Below are 16,966 nucleotides of genomic sequence, written 5' to 3' on the forward strand. Positions count from 1 at the left end.
TTAATGACTTGAATGAGGGTATAGGAAACAAAATCTCCAAGTTTGTAAATAGTATTAAAATAGATGGTGGAGCATATAACGAGGAAAAATACAACTATATTCAGAAGCATTTAAATTTTATTGTTAAGTAATTAGGCCAACAGGTTGCAGATAAAATTCAACATCAATATAAAATAAATAGCATGGGAGCAAGGAATGAGAAAAGGGTCTCTGTGTTAAAAGGAACAGTGGATCATTAGCGGATGAATCTGCAGAACCATCAGCATAGTTCTTAGCTTCAGAAGAAAAGGCAATAGTCAATAGATTGCATTAGCAAAAGAACAGATTATAAATCTAAAAAAAAAGAGACTGTATTGCTACTGTATTGGTCAAACCCATCTAGAGTATTGTGTGCAATTATGTGCCATAATCATAGGGAAAATATCACTGTTGTTCAGAGGGTAGAAAGGTAAGAACAAAGTTATCAGCAATTTCAGTAATGAGGAAGCCTTAAGGAATTGGGCTTGATTTCTTCGAACAAGAACTTTCAAGGATATCAGTGAAATTTTCAAGGGGGATGTCAAAAATGATTCACGCAAATTACTCTTTATGGTGAAGAGCCCAAATAAGAAGTTAAATAATTAGGAAGTTTTATAGAATCTTTTGAAAAGGGGTAGCTTTGATTGGTCTAAAGATCTTTTCCTGTTCCTAAAAAGTTGCATATTCTTGAGTAACTGTAATTTTGCATGATTGTGCTGAAATTATACTGGCGAGTCTGTCCAGACAGAATGATAGCTGCAAGTGAGTTCTGAAAAGTATGACACATACACTGTTAGAAACAGTAACTGAAAACAGTCACCTGTGGGGCTACATTTTTCAAGATCCCTTGCCAACTACAAGACCTCACACACAGTAGGTAGCTTATTTTAAAATCACTGGCACGATGTCCACAATGTTCTAATAAACCACCTGGTGTGTGTGAGTATCTGCTGGTGGTGTATGGTGAGAAAATTTAGCCCAATTAACCAATTAAACATTTCAGTCACTCGATTTAGGAGTACAATATAATGTGGCTCTGGATTTCTTTGGGGGCTGAGGAACTATTCAGGAGTAAAGAGATGGAAGAGACCTGGTAAAGGTGGAAAATTGGGTGGGAGCCAGATATGTTGGGTATTCCACCCCAATGAAGCACTGAGGTGAATTCCTCCTGGGGCCCGGGGTAGGTGGAAGATGGACTAGTGGCATAGCTTCTTCCGCCTGAATTCTGGATGCTCCTGCCTCCTGAGCGCTCTGATCTGGATGTTGGAAAATCTCTGGTGTCCAGGTTGATAGAGGAGCATAAACAAGGCAATAAGGAGTGTTCAGGCACCCTACAAAACTACCAGCACTATCAGGCAAGTTAGCCTTCTCATAACGATGACATCATGTTTAAAGGCTTTTAAGCTAGTGATGCTTTTTTGCCCCAAGTGCCTTGCCAGCAGCCATTACTTTCCTCCTCTCAACCACCCTACCAAGCATGCAGCCAAGTTGTGCCCACCAACCATGTTCATATTGCCTGACCTTACAGTGGTTCCAGAAGCTCAGGCAGGGTTGCAGCCTGATTGACTCATTAGCTGATTTTTGGATTTGTTCCTTCCTAAGTGTTCCAGGCAAATATTTCTACTATATCTGAGAGGCCAATGATTAACATACTTAATGTTGAAAATTTGCTGCAGTGAAACAAATGCAAACATTTTTGGACTCAATGATAAGACCCCAGGATAGATGGGAGGAAGTTGGGAGTGGGTTTGGGTGGGGGGGGGGGGGGGTGAGCCACGTACGTGCCCACTGCCATTTTTATGCTGATAGGTAGCGAGGCTGCAACTGTCTCGTCATGGCGAGGTAAGACACTTCATTCACATATTTAAGGCAGGCACCCACAGGTAAAAAATTAAATCAGGTTCATCAAGCATGACCTACCCTTTAAAAATCCTTGCTGGCTCTCTCTGATCAGCTGAAAATTTTCAAGGTGCTCAGTCACTCTATCTTTAAATATAGACTTCAGTAATTTCCCAACAACTGATGTTTGATTAACTGGCCATAGTTCCCTGGTTTTCTGATCTCACCTTTCTTAAATAGTAAGAGGAATGACACATAAAATTTTCTAATATAAAGGAACAGTTCCTGAATTGAGAAAACTTTGGAAGATGATAGTTAGGGCATCTGCAATGTTCTCATCTATTTACTAGACTAATACCTGGAATGGGCAGGTTTTATGAGGAAAGGTTAGACAGGCTAGGCTTGCATCCACTGAAGTTTAGAGGAGTAAGCGGCGACTTGATTGAAACATATAAGATCCTGAGGGGTCTCGACAGGGTGGATGTGGAAAGGATGTTTCCTCTTGTGAGAGAATCTAGAACTAGGGGGTCACTGTTTAAAAATAAAGGGGTTGCCCATTTAAGACAGTAATGAGGAGAAACTTTTTCTCGCAGAGGGTCGTGAGTCTTTGGAATTCTCTTCCTCAAAAGGCAGGTGAAGCAGGGTCTTTAAATATTTTTAAGGCAGAGGTAGATAGATTCTTGATAAGCAAGGGGGTGAAAGGTAATCGGGGGTAGGCAGGAATGTAGAGTTGAGGTTACAATCAGATCAGCCATGATCGTATTGAATGGTGGAGCAGGCTCAAGGGGCTGAGTGGCCTACTCCTGCTCCTAATTCGTATGTTCCTTTAAAACCCTGGGATGGAAACCATCGGATCCTAGGAATATGTCACTCTCTAATGTCATTATTTTAATTTTGCTTCCATTAATTTTGGTGAGTCGTTGTCCCTGGTTTATTATCAGTTTGGGGTTTTCACCATGCTGACCTCTTCCTCTACAGTAAATTCTGACACAAAGGGCTCGATTTTAACTATGTATAAGTGAATGGGTTTTGAGTGAGTTACAAACTTTCCCAAAGTAACGTCAACGGGTAGGATTTTCCTTGCGGACTTCTGAACCTCACTGTCAGGCTGAAATGAGATCAGACACCAACACTGTGTGGGAAACAGTCACTCATTGTGATTTTCCCCAGGGCGGTCAATTTATGGCTACAGGGCGGAGGGTGAGCTCTTGAAGCTGGAGGGCCAATCAGAGGCCTTCCTGCTTGAAAGAAGCAGCAGGCTGCAATGGAAGATAAGTAAGGAATGGACACTTCAAAATGGAGGTGGCCTCACTCCAACTTTTTTGAAGTTTAAATTAAAAAATGGGTTTTGCAACCAGTGGCAGTGGGATAGTCCTTTTACAAGGCAGCTTGCAGCTGCTGCAGAACCCAGGCAGGCGGGGAGAGCCTCTAGGCTTTCCTGGAGTGCTGTCCCACCATAACCCCCACACCAGTCTGCCGCCAGGAGGCTGTTTCCAAGCAGTTGAACTGGCGCTCTGCCTCCTGGGGGAACATGGAGGCCAACTGGAAAATCCCAGTCGCCTCCATTAATTGGCCTTAAGTGGCCCTTAACAAGTTGAGTTGGTTACCCAATGCGTGCGGGTGGGATGGTGCCAGGGAACCGGCACCCAGGCCGGTGACGCTACTTTTTGCACCCGTCTGCCTCCGATCCTGGACGTGTCTAAAAATTAAGCCCAACATGTTTGCCATTTCAATATTTTCATTGACAAGATCAGCATTATCAGTTTTCAAAGGGCCCACATTGCTCCTGACCACCCACTTTTTCCTAATTGAAAAAATGTTTTGTGTTGGTTTTGATACCCCTTGCAAGTTTCTTTGCCTACTCCCTTTTTGTAGTTCTTGCTATCTGTTTTGTCACTCTTTGCCCTTTTTTGTATCTTTTGCATTTGCCAGGATCTGTGCCAGTTTTTGCATTTAAAAAAGCTATTCAGCTATATGGGAAGAGCAATTCAAGACATCAATCGAAACATCAATACACACCAAGTAGCGATCACCACTTTTAATAATGTAGGACTGTAAATGGAAAACATTTACCTTCAAGTCTGAGATCCCATAGCCTTTCTTCAGTGTGATTTGAAATACTTCTAGAGAACTAATGTAAGCAGCCAATCGGGATAAACTCTGCTTCCCACTGCCTCCAACTCCCACCAGTAGCGCATATCCTCGGCTGCTCTCCAACATTCGATTTATCCGACACCTGAGATAAAGAAACAGAACTTTTAAAATGCTACATTGATACGCATCTTCTAATACTTCAAGTAAAATTGCACAAGACCCATTCTAACCAATGACAGGACTAAGCCGGCATTATGTGGATAATATTCTTCTCCCACTAAGAGTACTTAGTGCGGAGTGTACCAGAAGCAAGCTCTGCCAGGACCCAGACATCTGAGCCCAAAATTTCTCCATTGCTAACTAGAATGAAAGCTGTGCGACACAGTTGCATATGGACACACTATTGACTGCAGACATAAAAAGAGGAGGATGTCCGGGTACACCCCAAGCCTTGAAGACAGTCTTAACCCTAAAGGAGCACAAAGCCCCCGTTAAAGAAATGTTAAAAAGCTCCAGAGTTTCATGGTGCATGGAACATCAAATATCTCAGCTGCAGAAGAGTAATGGTAAGCGGTGAAATTGATCATAACCAAGAAAAGCTGTTTTTTTTGTGCTGGTACCCTTTAGTGAAATGGTTAACCCCTGTAAATATCTTTAGGCTGTTGGTTGGAATGGCAGCAGTTTGGGCTCCTCTACACTTTGTCGTGCCAAGCAGAATGTGGAGGAAGAGGGAAAACAAGTGTGGTTATGCGGAATGATGATGTGGAAATAGGACACACTGTGAAACGTCTCTTTTTATTGCATGTGTCATGGAGCAGATCAAGGAGAGTGGGATTCTTACATTGTACTAAAGAAATAGCGGCTCAGGAGAGCACCAGTCAAATGACATCAGCAGCTGTCAAGGGGGTTTGTGGGCATTTCCCATCATCCGCCTCCAAATAAGTGCACAGGAGTTTTCCTTGATTGCCCTTTGGCAAAGCCTCTTAAACACAAAATGCTTTTCACCTCATTTTGAGAGTGAGGGGTAGCAACATTCAGTGAAATTCTTATCCAGACAAATAATCATTCGCATTTCTCTACAAAATCCACCACCTTTTAGTCACACGTACTTTATCAATAAAATTAGCAGTCAGGAATTTGGGCTCCCAAGTGCAGGAATTGTGGTATATGATGTTGTTGATTCACAGTGCAGGTGTTTCTTTTTGTTAGAAGCATTGCAAGGAATGAACGGGGAATTAAAAAAAATAATTAAACAACAAGCCCCTTTACTTATACTTACACATGTTGCATTGCATCTTCAAATAAAACTAGGTTCATCACTGCATGGAGTTCATTATAGCTGTCAAGAGTGTCTGTCAGTATATTCTTTAGGATCTTCCAATCTTTTACAGGCATGTAATGGGGATCACCAATTCCAAGAGCAAAATGGCAATAAATCAATGGTTTCTGTAGTAAAATACCATCACCAACACCCTGAAATATGAAAAAAGGAAATTCTCCACTTAGGACCAAGTTAAATAAAATCAAGATTCAGGATTTTTTCCCCTTTACATCTCTTTTCTTTTCAATGCTGAGAAAGTAAAAATAAAAAAATATCTTTAAGTTACTTGAGACAAGCAAAGCTTTTAAAATTATAACTTCAAAACTACCAACGTTTACAAGGCTGCAACTTCAGCTATATTTGGGGACCTTCTGGCTTTTACAAACCCTCCATTTTTCTCATGCTGCTGCAGTGCATCCCCATTGCAGCAATCCTGTTGGGAGCCTGTTGTGCGGAGGTAATGAACCCCTAGCCAGGAAAATGGGTTAGGACTGTGGCAGTCTCAGATGAGTAGGCAGAAGACCTGTCCTGTCATCCCTGCTCTGAAAATAAAACAGATCTTCATTTCACATGTCTTCTATAAGATAGAACAAGTCTCTACATTCATAAATAAAAACTGAAAATGCTGGAAATACTCAGCAAGTGTGGCAGCATTTGTGCAGAGAGAAACAGAGTTAATGTTTCAGGTCGCTAACTTTTCGTCAAAACTGTGAAATGTAACAATTATTAAATAAGGCAGGTAAGGGGGAGGAGGGGAGGAAAGAACAAAAGGGAAGGTCTATGATCGTGTGAAAGACAGAGAAATTAAATGACTAAAGGGATGATAATGCCAGGGAAAAAGAGATCGTAATGGGCAAGTAAAGAAACTAAAGATGTGTCTAGGGAAGGCGTAAATGTGAATGCAGAATCATCAACAACAGCTGCCGTCCAATAAAAAACAGGGCAGAGGTTATGATCTGAAATTGTTGAACTTAATGTTGAGTCTGGAAGAGGTGCTGTTCCTCGAGTTTACACTGAGCTTCATTGGAGCAATGTAGGAGGCCAGAGACAGAAAGTGGGAGTGGAGAATTAAAATGATAGGCGACCAAAAACTCAAGGTCAGCTTATGGATTGAATAGAAGTGTTCCGCAAAGCGATTGTCCAATCTACGTTTGGTATCCCCGATGAAGAGGAGACTGCATCATAAGCAGAGAACAGAGTGTACTAAATTGAAAGAAGAACAAGTAAATCGCTGTTTCACCAGGAAGAGGTGTTTGGGGCCATCGACGGTGAGAAGGAAGGAGGTAAAAGGGATGGTGTTGCATCTCCTGCATTTGTGTGGGAAGGTGCTGTGGAAGGGGTGGGGCTGTTGGGGTGAGTGAGGAGTGGACCAGGGTGTCACAGAGGAAACAGTCCCTTCGGAATACTGAAAGGGGAGTGGAGGGTAAGGTGTGTTTGATGGTGGCATCACCCTGGAGGAGGTAGGAGTGACAGAGAATTATATGTTGAATGTAGAGGCTGGTGAGGTGGAAAGTGAGGACAAGGGAATCCTATTCTGGTTATGGCAGGGGCAGCAGGGAGGAAGGGGTGAAAGCAGAAGTGCGGAAATAGAATGGACACAGTTGAGGGCTGCGTTGACCATGGTGGGAGGGAATCCTTGGTTGAGGAAAAAGGAAGACCTGTCAGAAGCACTGGTATGGAATGTTGCACCATCAGAACAGATGCAAAGGAAATGGAGAACCTACCAGAATGGAAGAGAATCCTTACAAGAAGTGGACTATGAGGAAGTGTACTCAAGGTAGTTGTGGGTGTCAGTGGGCTTATAGTGAATACTTGTTGATATCTGTCTCCCTTTCTGGGGATAGGCTAAGTCAAGAAATGGAAGGGAAGAGTCTGAGATGGACCAAGTGAAGGTGAGGGAAGGGTGGAAATTGGGAGCAAAGTTGATGAAATTTTCCAGTTCAGGGTGAGAGCAGGCAACGGCACCAATACAGTAATCAATGTACTGGAAAAAGAGATGAGTGAGGGGGCTTGAGCAGGATTGGAACAAAGAATGTTCCACATATCCCATGAAAAGTCAGGCATAACTAGAACCCATACCGTTTTACAAAGCGAGACCGAGCGGACCTGCAAGGAGACAGGCACCGGCGAGCAGGAGCTCCAGCAGTTTAAAAGAGGCATACTCTCACAGGGACAGTGAGAGTTTCAGGACTGACGTCTCAGTTCAGAAAGTGACGCGTTGCAAGGGGGGGCAGCTGATTAATAAGTAGGAACAGGTGAGTATTTCTACCCTTTTTTACTACTTTCAATAGCCGAAGTAAAAGTAAAGGTTTAGATTGTAGTAGGTAGTGTTTGGAGTGGAATAAGGTCCCTAGCGTAATTAGTACTCTAAATTAAAGGGAGTAACTAAGGAGCTTAATCTAAGGCTAAGTCATGGCAGGAGAGCTCAGCCCCATGGCATGCTCCTCCTGCGCTATGTAGGAAATCAGGGACACTTCCAGTGTCCCTGGTGACCATGTGTGCAGGAAGTGTGTCCAGCTGCAGCTACTAGCTGACCGCATTGCGTGGCTGGAGCTGCAGACGGAGTCGCTGTGGAGCATCCGCGATGCTGAGGATGTTGTGGATAGCAAGTTTAGTGAGGTGGTCATACCGCAGGTAATGGCTGCAGAGGCAGAAAAGGGATGGGTGACCACCAGGAGGAGTAGCAGGCGCAGGCAGGTAACGCAGGGGTCCCCTATGGCCATCCCTCTCTCAAACAGATATACCGCTTTGGATACTGTTGAGGGGGGGGGGGACGACCTCCCAGGGGGAAGCAGCAACAGCCAAGTTTGTGGCACCACGGATGGCTCTGCTGCACAGGAGGAGGTGAAAAAGAGTGGGAGAGCCATACTGATAGGGGATTCAATTGTAAGGGGAACAGACAGGCGTTTCTGTAGCCGCAAACGAGACTCCAGGATGGTATGTTGCCTCCCTGGTGCTAGGGTCAAGGATGTCTCGGAGCAGCTGCAGGACATTCTGAAGGGAGAGGGTGAACAGTCAGAGGTCGAGGTACACATTGGTACTAACGACACAGGTAAAAAGAGGGATGAGGTCCTGCAAAAAGAATTTAGGGAGCTAGTTAGCAGATTAAAAAGCAAGACCTCAAAGGTTGTAATCTCTAGATTACTCCCAGTGCCACGTGAACATAGAACAGTACAGCACAGTACAGGCCCTTTGGCCCACGATGTTGTGCCGACCATTTAACCTACTCTAAGATCAAACTACCTACATACCCTTCATTCTACTATCATCCATGTACCTATCCAAGAGTCGCTTAAATGTCCCTAATATATCTGCTTCTACTACCACCGCTGGCAGTGCATTCCACACACCCACCACTCTCTGTGTAAAGAACCTACCTCTGACATCTCCCCTAAACCTTCCTCCAATCACCTTAAAATTATGCCCCCTGGTGATAGCCCTTTCCGCCCTGGGAAAATGTCTCTGGCTATCCACTCCATCTATGCCTCTCATCATCTTGTACCCCTCTATCAAGTCACCTCTCATCCTTCTTCGCTCCAATGAGAAAAGCCCTAGCTCCCTCAACCTTTCTTCATAAGACATGCACTCCAGTCCAGGCAGCATCCTGGTAAATCTCCTCTGCACCCTCTCTAAAGCTTCCACATCCTTCCTATAATGAGGCGACCAGAACTGAACACAATATTCCAAGTGTGGTCTAACCAGGGCTTTACAGAGCTGCGGCATAACCTCGTAGCTTTTAAACTCAATCCCCCTGTTAATGAAAGCCAACACCCCATACGCCTTCTTAACAACCCTATCAACTTGGGTGGCAACTTTGAGGGATCTATGGATATGGACCCCAAGATCCCTCTGTTCCTCCACACTGCCAAGAATCCTGTCTTTAAGCCTGTATTCTGCATTCAAATTCGACCTTCCAAAATGAATCACTTCACAGTTTTCCAGGTTGAACTCCATCTGCTAGTGAGTGTAGGAATAGGAGGAAAGAGCAGATGAATGTGTGGCTGAGGAGATGGTGCAAGGGAAGGTTTTAGTTTCCTGGATCACTGGGTCTGTTTCTGGCAAAGGTGGGTCCTGTATAAGTTGGACGGGTTGCACCTGAACCTGAACGGGACAAACATCCTGATTGGGAGGTTTGCTCATGCTGTTGGGGGGGTTTAAACTAATTTGGCAGAGGGATGGGATACAGAGTGGAGTTACAGTAGGGGGTGATGCACTGTCAAATATAGAAGAGAAACTGAGTCAGTCTGGAAGGCAGAGCAAATATAGACCTGTTGAGGCACAAGCGAATAATGCAATGCTGGATTGCATCTATTTTAATGCAAGGAGTCTTACTAGTAAGGCAGATGAATTGAGGGCATTGATCAGCACATGACATTATGATATTATTGCTATCACAGAGACATGATTGAGGGAGGGGCAGGACTGGCAGCTCAATATTCCAGGGTATAGAATCTTCAGGCATGACAGGGGAGGGGATAAAAGAGGAGGTGGCATTGCACTGTTGATCAAGGAGTCAATTACTGCAGTAAGGAGGGATGATATCTTAGAAGGTTCCCCAAATGAGGCCACATGGGTAGAACTTAAAAGAATAAGGGGGCAATCACTTGGCTGGGAGTGTTCTACAGGCCCCCAGTCAGGGAGAGATAGAGGAGCAGATATGTAGGCAAATCTCAGAGAGGTGTAAAAATAATAGGTTAATAATAGTAGGGGATGTCAATTTCCCCAATATCAACTGGGATAGTCTTCGTGCAAAAGGCTTAAAGGGGTCAGAACTCTTAAAATGCATACAGGAGAGCTTTTTGTGCCAGTATGTAGATAATCCTACAAGAGAAGAGGCAGTACTGGACCTAATCCTAGGGAATGAAGCCAGACAAATGGTGGAAGTGTCAGTGGAGGAACATTTTGGGGATAGTGACCATAATTCTGTAAGATTTAAGGTAGCTATGGAAGAGGACAAAGCTGGACCAAAAATAAAGGTACTGAATTGCGGGAAGGGCAATTTTAAGATGATAAAACAGCATCTCGCCAAAGTGGACTGGGAGCAGCTACTTGTAGGAAAGTCGACATCAGATCAGTGGGAGTCATTCAAAGAGGAAATAGTGAGAGTTCAGAGCCAACATGTACCCATTAAGGTGAAGGGTAGGACCAACAAGTCTAGGGAACCCTGGATGTCAAGGGATAGAGAGGATTGGATCAATAAAAAAAAAAGAGGCTTATGGCAGATTCAGAGGGCTGAAAACAGTGGAGGCACTAGAAGAGTATAGAAAGTGTAGGGGGGGGACTTAAAAAAGTAATTAGGAGAGCGAAGAGGGGACATGAAAAAACTCTGGCGGGCACGATAAAGGAAAATCCTAAGGCGTTTTATAATTATATTAAGGGCAAGAGGATAACCAGGGAAAGAGTAGGGCCCATTAGGGACCAAAGTGGCAATCTGTGTGTGGAGCTGGAGGACATAGGTGATGTGTTAAATGATTACTTTTCATCTGTATTCACTAAGGAGAAGGACGATGTAGATGTGGAGATCAGGGAGGGGGATTGTGATATACTTGAACATATTCGCATTGAAAGGGATGAAATATTAGCTGTTTTAGCAGGCTTAAAAATGGATAAATCCCCAGGCCCAGATGAGATGTCTCCCAGGCTGTTATGTGAGGCAAGGGAGGAGATAGCAGGGGCTCTGACACAAATTTTCAAATCCTGTCTGGCCACAGGAAAGGTACCAGAGGATTGGAGGACAGCGAATATGGTACCATTATTTAAGAAGGGTAGCAGGGATAAACCAGGTAATTACAGGTCAAGAAGTGCAACATCAGTGGTTGGAAAACTATTGGAAAATGTTCTGAGGGACAGGATTAATCTCCACTTGGAGAGGCAGGGATTAATCAGGCATGGTCAGCATGGCTTTGTCAGGGGGAGATTGTGTCTGACTAACTTGATTTAATTTTTTGAGGCGGTGACGAAATGTGTAGATGAGGGTAAAGCAGTTGATGCAGTCTATATGGACTTCAGTAAGGCTTTTGATAAGGTCCCGCATGGGAGATTGGTTAAGAAGGTAAGAGCCCATGGGATCCAAGGCAATTTGGCAAATTGGCTTAGTAGCAGGAGGCAGAGGGTGATGGTTGAGGGTTGTTTTTGCGAGTGGAAGCTTGTGACCAGTGGTGTACTGCAGGGATCGGTGCTGGGAGCCTTGCTGTTTGTAGTGTACATTAATGATTTAGACGTGAATATTGGAGGTATGATCAGTAAGTTCACAGATGACAATAATTGGTGGTGTCGTAAATAGTGAGGAGGAAAGCCTTAGATTACAGAACGATACAGATGGGCTGGTAAGATGGGCAGTGCTGTGGCAAATCGAATTTAATCCTGAGAAGCGTGAGGTGATGCACTTTGGGAGGACCAACAAGGCAAGGGAATATACAATGGATGGTAGGACCCTCGGAAGTACAGAAGGATCTTGGTGTACTTGTCCACAGATCACTGAAGGCAGCAGCACAGGTAGATAAGGTGGTTAGGAAAGCATATGGGATACTTGTCTTTATTAGCCGAGGTATAGAATACAAGAGCAGGGAGGTTATGATGGAGCTGTACAAAATGCTAGTTAGGCCACAGCTGGAGTATTGTGTACAGTTCTGGGCACCACATTTTAGGAAGGATGTGATTGCACTGGAGAGGGTGCAGATGAGATTCACCAGGATGCTGCCTGGGCTGGAGCATTTCAGCTATGAAGAGAGACTGAAAAGGCTAGGGTTGTTTTCCTTAAAGCAGAGAAGGCTGAGAGGAGATATGATTGAGGTGTACAAAATTATGAGGGGCATTGATAGGTTAGATAGGAAGAAACATTTTCCCTTAGCGGAGGGGACAATAACTAGGGGGCATAGATTTAAGTTAAGGTGCAGGAGGTTTAGAGTGGATTTGAGGAAAAGATTTTTCACCCAGAGGGTGGTTGGAATCTGGAATGCACTGCCTGAAGAGGTGGTTGAGGCAGGAAGCCTCACAACATTTAAGAAGTATTTAGATGAGCACTTGAAACGCCATAGCATACAAGGCTATGGGCCAAATGCTGGAAAATGGGATTAGAATAGTTAGGTGCTTGATGGCCGGCACAGACAAAATGGGCCGAAGGGCCTGTTTCTGTGCTGTATAACTCTATTGACTCTATGTATAACACTATTTGGAGGAGGTGAGTGTTGTTAAAGGAGAAGTTGTTCAATGTGAGGAGGGTGGTAGTGGATAGGGACTGGTTGGGCCTGTTTTCAAGGAAGAAGCAGAGAGCCCTTAAACAATCTTGGTGGGGGATGGAGGTGTAGAGAGACTGGATGTCCAGGGTGAAAAGCGAAGAGTTAGGGCTAAGAATCTGGAAACTGTTAAGTGGCAGAGGGTATCGAAGAGTCGTAGATATAGGTGGGAAGTGACTGGACAAGGGAAGAAAAAATATAGAACAAAAACAAGAAATGCTGGATTCACTCAGCAGGTCTGGCAGCATCTGTGGAAAGAGAAGCAGAGTTAACGTTTCGGGTCAGTGACCCTTCTTCGGAACTGGACCAGTTCCGAAGAAGGGTCACTGACCCGAAACGTTAACTCTGCTTCTCTTTCCACAGATGCTGCCAGACCTGCTGAGTGAATCCAGCATTTCTTGTTTTTGTTTCAGATTTCCAGCATCCGCAGTATTTTGCTTTTATTTAAGAAAAAATATAGACTCGACATGAGAAGAAACCAATTCTCTGGGGCTATTACAGTCTGAAACGATGGGTCTACCAGAGTAGTCCTGTTTGTGGATCTTGGGAAGGAGGTAGAAACGGGCTGTTCGGGGTTGGGGGACGACGTGGGTTTGAGGCCATGGAGGGAAGATCTCCAGAAGGGATGCGGTCAGTGACAGTCTTGAAATCATTTTTAGGTCCAATATGGACGATGTTACATTTGCCGACATTGAAATTCAATTGCCACAGTTTTGTCCATTCACTTAATCTATCAATATCTCTTTGCAATTTTATCCTTCCATCTAAACTGCTTACAGTACCATCTATCTCTGGGTTATTGATAAGTTTGGATATGTGGCTTTCTAAGTCCTTCATCTAAATTGTTAATGAATAGTGAAGAATTAAGGCCCCAACATAGATACTTGCAGGACACCATTGGATACAACCTGCCAATTAGAGTAGCTGGACATTATCCATACTCTCTGTCTCTTCTGCTCATCCAACTTACTCACCGTTCAATAATTTACCTTCAGTTCCACGGGCTTCAACTTCAGCTAATAGAAGGCATTCTGAGGGACTTTATCAGATGCCTTCTGGATGTCCAAATAAATAATATCCATAGACACATCTCTGTCCACTACTTTAGTCACATCTTCAAAAATTCAATCAGATTCTCATTTTTGACCTACCGTATACAAATCCATACTGGCTCTCTCTGATCAGCTAAAATTTTTCAAAGTGATCAGTCATCCTATCCTTCAGTATAGACTCTAGGGGCTGAATTTTATCAGCACACCACTGGTAAAAGAACCAGACATGACATCAGGATTTTTTTATGCAATGTGTTGTAATGATCTTCAATGCACTGCCTGAAAGAGTGGTGGAAGCAGATTCAATAGTAACTTTCAAAAGAGAATTCGATAAATACTTGAAGTGCAAAAATTTTCAGGGCTATTAGCAAAAATCAGGAGAGTGGGACTATTTGAATAGCTCTTTCAAAGAGCCAGCACAGGTCCAATGTCCTCATTGTGTGCTACATTATTTCAGGAATCTATGAAAGTAGGCTTACTTCAAAGAATTTTTTGGCAGTATCTAACAGAATTTTCTGGAAGAGTTCAGAATCTTTCGATTGTACTAGCTTGTCCTCATAGACACGGGATGATTCATGAAGCCAGAGTGACACCAAATCCATTGGCTGTTTCAAACAATCAGGAAGGGTGAACAGTATTCCCTGAAAAGAAACAGAATATCATTTGGAATACTTCAGCAATCAATTTCAACAGGCTTACATAAAAAAGTTGGATTCAGTACAAAGTGTACCTTAAAAGTACCTCCCAAAATATATGTAACTAATGTATTAGGTAGCTTGGCCTACAGAAGAAACCAATGTCGGTCTGCCTGCCTCGCCAGTAGCACCCATCAGGTAATTTTCAGGAGGAAGGCTGGAGCAGGCTCCAGGGGAGTGGGTAATTGTGACACCTGTGGAGCCGGGGCAGCACTCTTGGTCCTCCTTCTACAGGAAAGTGTTTAAATTTTAAAAAGGATTCAAGACTGACATTTGATTGGTGGCCACAGGTGGCTGTAAAAGAACCCTGAGCAAGGTGAGGCCCAATGCCTAATTTAGGTGTCCACCTGGGGTGGCTACAAAATGGGCCCCATGGATTTAGCAGTGGGAATGCCTGCGAAAAACAGGCAAAGTGCATAGCAATTTTTACCCCCATGTCTTTGGTTATTATTACTCTTTACTTCATATGCAAGAAAATGTGAATATTCTCAGTCTTTCTCATACAGAACAAGACTGTATTCACTTTCAAGTGAAAGGAAGAAAGCAGTTATATAGCACCTTATCACATCTCTCAGAAACATCCCAAACACTTCCTATAAAACTAAAATACTTGAAAATGCAGCCAATTTCCCTTTTTGCAACCAGCAAAGTTCCACAAATTCCAGTAAGATGAATAGTGAAACAAAAGGAAAATACTGTGAATGCTGGAAATTTAAAATGAGAACAGAAAATGCTGGAAAATACTCAGTAAGTCAGACAGCATCTGTGAAGAGAGAAACAGATTTAACGTTTCAGGCTGATAATCCTGCATTAGAATTGCAAGATATTATTAGTTAATAAGCAAGTACAGAGCAAGGGAAAAGATTGGGGGGGTGGGGGGGGGGGGGGGGGTGCTGGCTTGAACAGGAAGGAACTAGGAAATGGGAGTAGTGGTTGAGATCCAAAGCTTTAAACTCAAATTTTAGATCTTAATCACTGCTCCCAATTTCTCTCCACAGCAGCTGCTGGGAACAGAGGATGGCTGCACCAGCAACACCAGCAGCAGAGAAGATGTGGGCTCGTTCTTGGGGTGGGGAATCCCCTATTGGTACATGGCTGGCGAGATGGTCTACCTGCCTTTCATAAACAACATTCCTGTGCCGTAGGAGCCTTCCTATGCATGCAGATTTTCCATGCTTTCCTCCTCCTCTGTTTTTCTCCTGTAATCATTTACACCTCCTCCAAACCCACCTTTTCGCTTCATTACTTGTTCCATTACCACTCCCTTGCCTTGTATCCTCATCATGTTTGTCAATCAATCACTCCAGCCTTCCATCGCCTGTATTCTTTCATCCAATCCTCCACCAACAACAAACACCTTTAAGTTAAAAAGTTAACAGTCTGTGACCTTTCATGTGTTCTGATGAAAGGTCATAGATCTGAAATGTTAACTCTGTTTCTCTCTCCTCAGATGCTGCCAGACCTGCTGAGTATTTCCAGCACTTTCTGTTTATATTTCAAATTTCCAGCATCCGCACTATTTTGCTCTTAACACCTTTACCCTGCTTCTGTACTTATTTATTTATCGATACAGCACTGAAACAGGCCCTTCGGCCCACCGAGTCTGTGTTGACCATCAACCACCCATTTATACTAATCCCACATTAATCCCATATTCCTACCACATCCCCACCTCCCCTACCACCTACCTATACTAGGGGCAATTTATAATGGCCAATTTACCTATCAAAAATAAGTTGGGGTGGAATTTTATGCTCTCCCTTGTGGTGGGTTTGAAGGCGGGGAGAGCATAAAATCAGGTGGATGGTTGCAGGAGGGACCCTGTCACCATCCCACCCGCCAAAGGTTAGTCCGGGGCGGGAAGGCCTGTGAACGGCCTTCCCACCCTGCCGCCAATTGAGGCCCTTAACTGGGTAATTAACCACTAATTAAGGGCCTCTTCCAGCTGCAGCCGCAATTACCCATGCGGCAGCGACCCTGTCGCTGCACAGGAAGCATGGCACAAAAAACTGTGCGGGCTGCTTCTCAGCTGTGGAGGGGGGCGTCCCTCATTAAAAGGCACTTAGTGACTTAGTGGCTGAACAAGGGAACCGGCATCGGGAAGGGAGGGGGGCCCTGCTGAGGGCCACTCCCCTGCCCTTGCTGCCGGCCCCCTCCCCATGAGACCCCTCCCACCCTGACCTACCTTGAGGCTGGTTCCAGCGTTGCTCCTCGGTGTCTGGTGACTGCAGCTACATTGGCAGCCACCACGACCTCCGTGGTGGCACTGCAGCTGCAGGCCTCTGATTGGCCAGCAGCTCTGCAAGGTCGGGACTTTCGGCCATAGGGTCCTAGATCATACAGAAGGCCCACCGCTGTCAAGTTAAGTGCCTGATTGGCACTAAATTCAGTGGGCATTCCATACAGGAGCTGATGCACGGATCTCGGCAGCAGTTTCCCCGGACGTTAAGACCCCCACCACCAGCACAAAATTCCACCCTTAATGTCTAACATCTTTTAGTTCTGTTGCACTAATGTGCTGTACCACTGCACAGGAGGATGGGGTATCACTTAGTGCTTTTCCCACATAACAAGTTCCAATTTGTCCATAGCTGCGCCAGGAAAGAAACCGTGGAAAGCAATTTCTAAGCAAAATTACCAATCAATGGTAAAGTAGTTGCAGTTTATGCTGTGGGCACATACTCACTGGGAACTGGAGTGTGATGGTCCAAA

General features: G+C 44.3%; 1 protein-coding gene across 1 annotated transcript in view; it reads right to left on the reverse strand.

Annotated features, from left to right (window-relative positions):
- The window catches only part of LOC137345649 (dynein axonemal heavy chain 11-like), a 622,812-nt gene that overhangs the window by 205,841 nt on the left and 400,005 nt on the right, over nucleotides 1–16,966 (reverse strand). Inside the window, exons 48-50 of the mRNA XM_068008891.1 lie at nucleotides 14,039–14,200; nucleotides 5,231–5,424; nucleotides 3,931–4,093 (exon numbers count right to left, since the gene is read on the reverse strand). Coding sequence (XP_067864992.1) covers nucleotides 3,931–4,093; nucleotides 5,231–5,424; nucleotides 14,039–14,200 — 519 coding nt within the window. The remainder of the gene's footprint in view (nucleotides 1–3,930; nucleotides 4,094–5,230; nucleotides 5,425–14,038; nucleotides 14,201–16,966) is intronic.

Source organism: Heterodontus francisci, chromosome 2, assembly GCF_036365525.1.
Source record: "Heterodontus francisci isolate sHetFra1 chromosome 2, sHetFra1.hap1, whole genome shotgun sequence".
NCBI lineage: Eukaryota > Metazoa > Chordata > Chondrichthyes > Heterodontiformes > Heterodontidae > Heterodontus > Heterodontus francisci.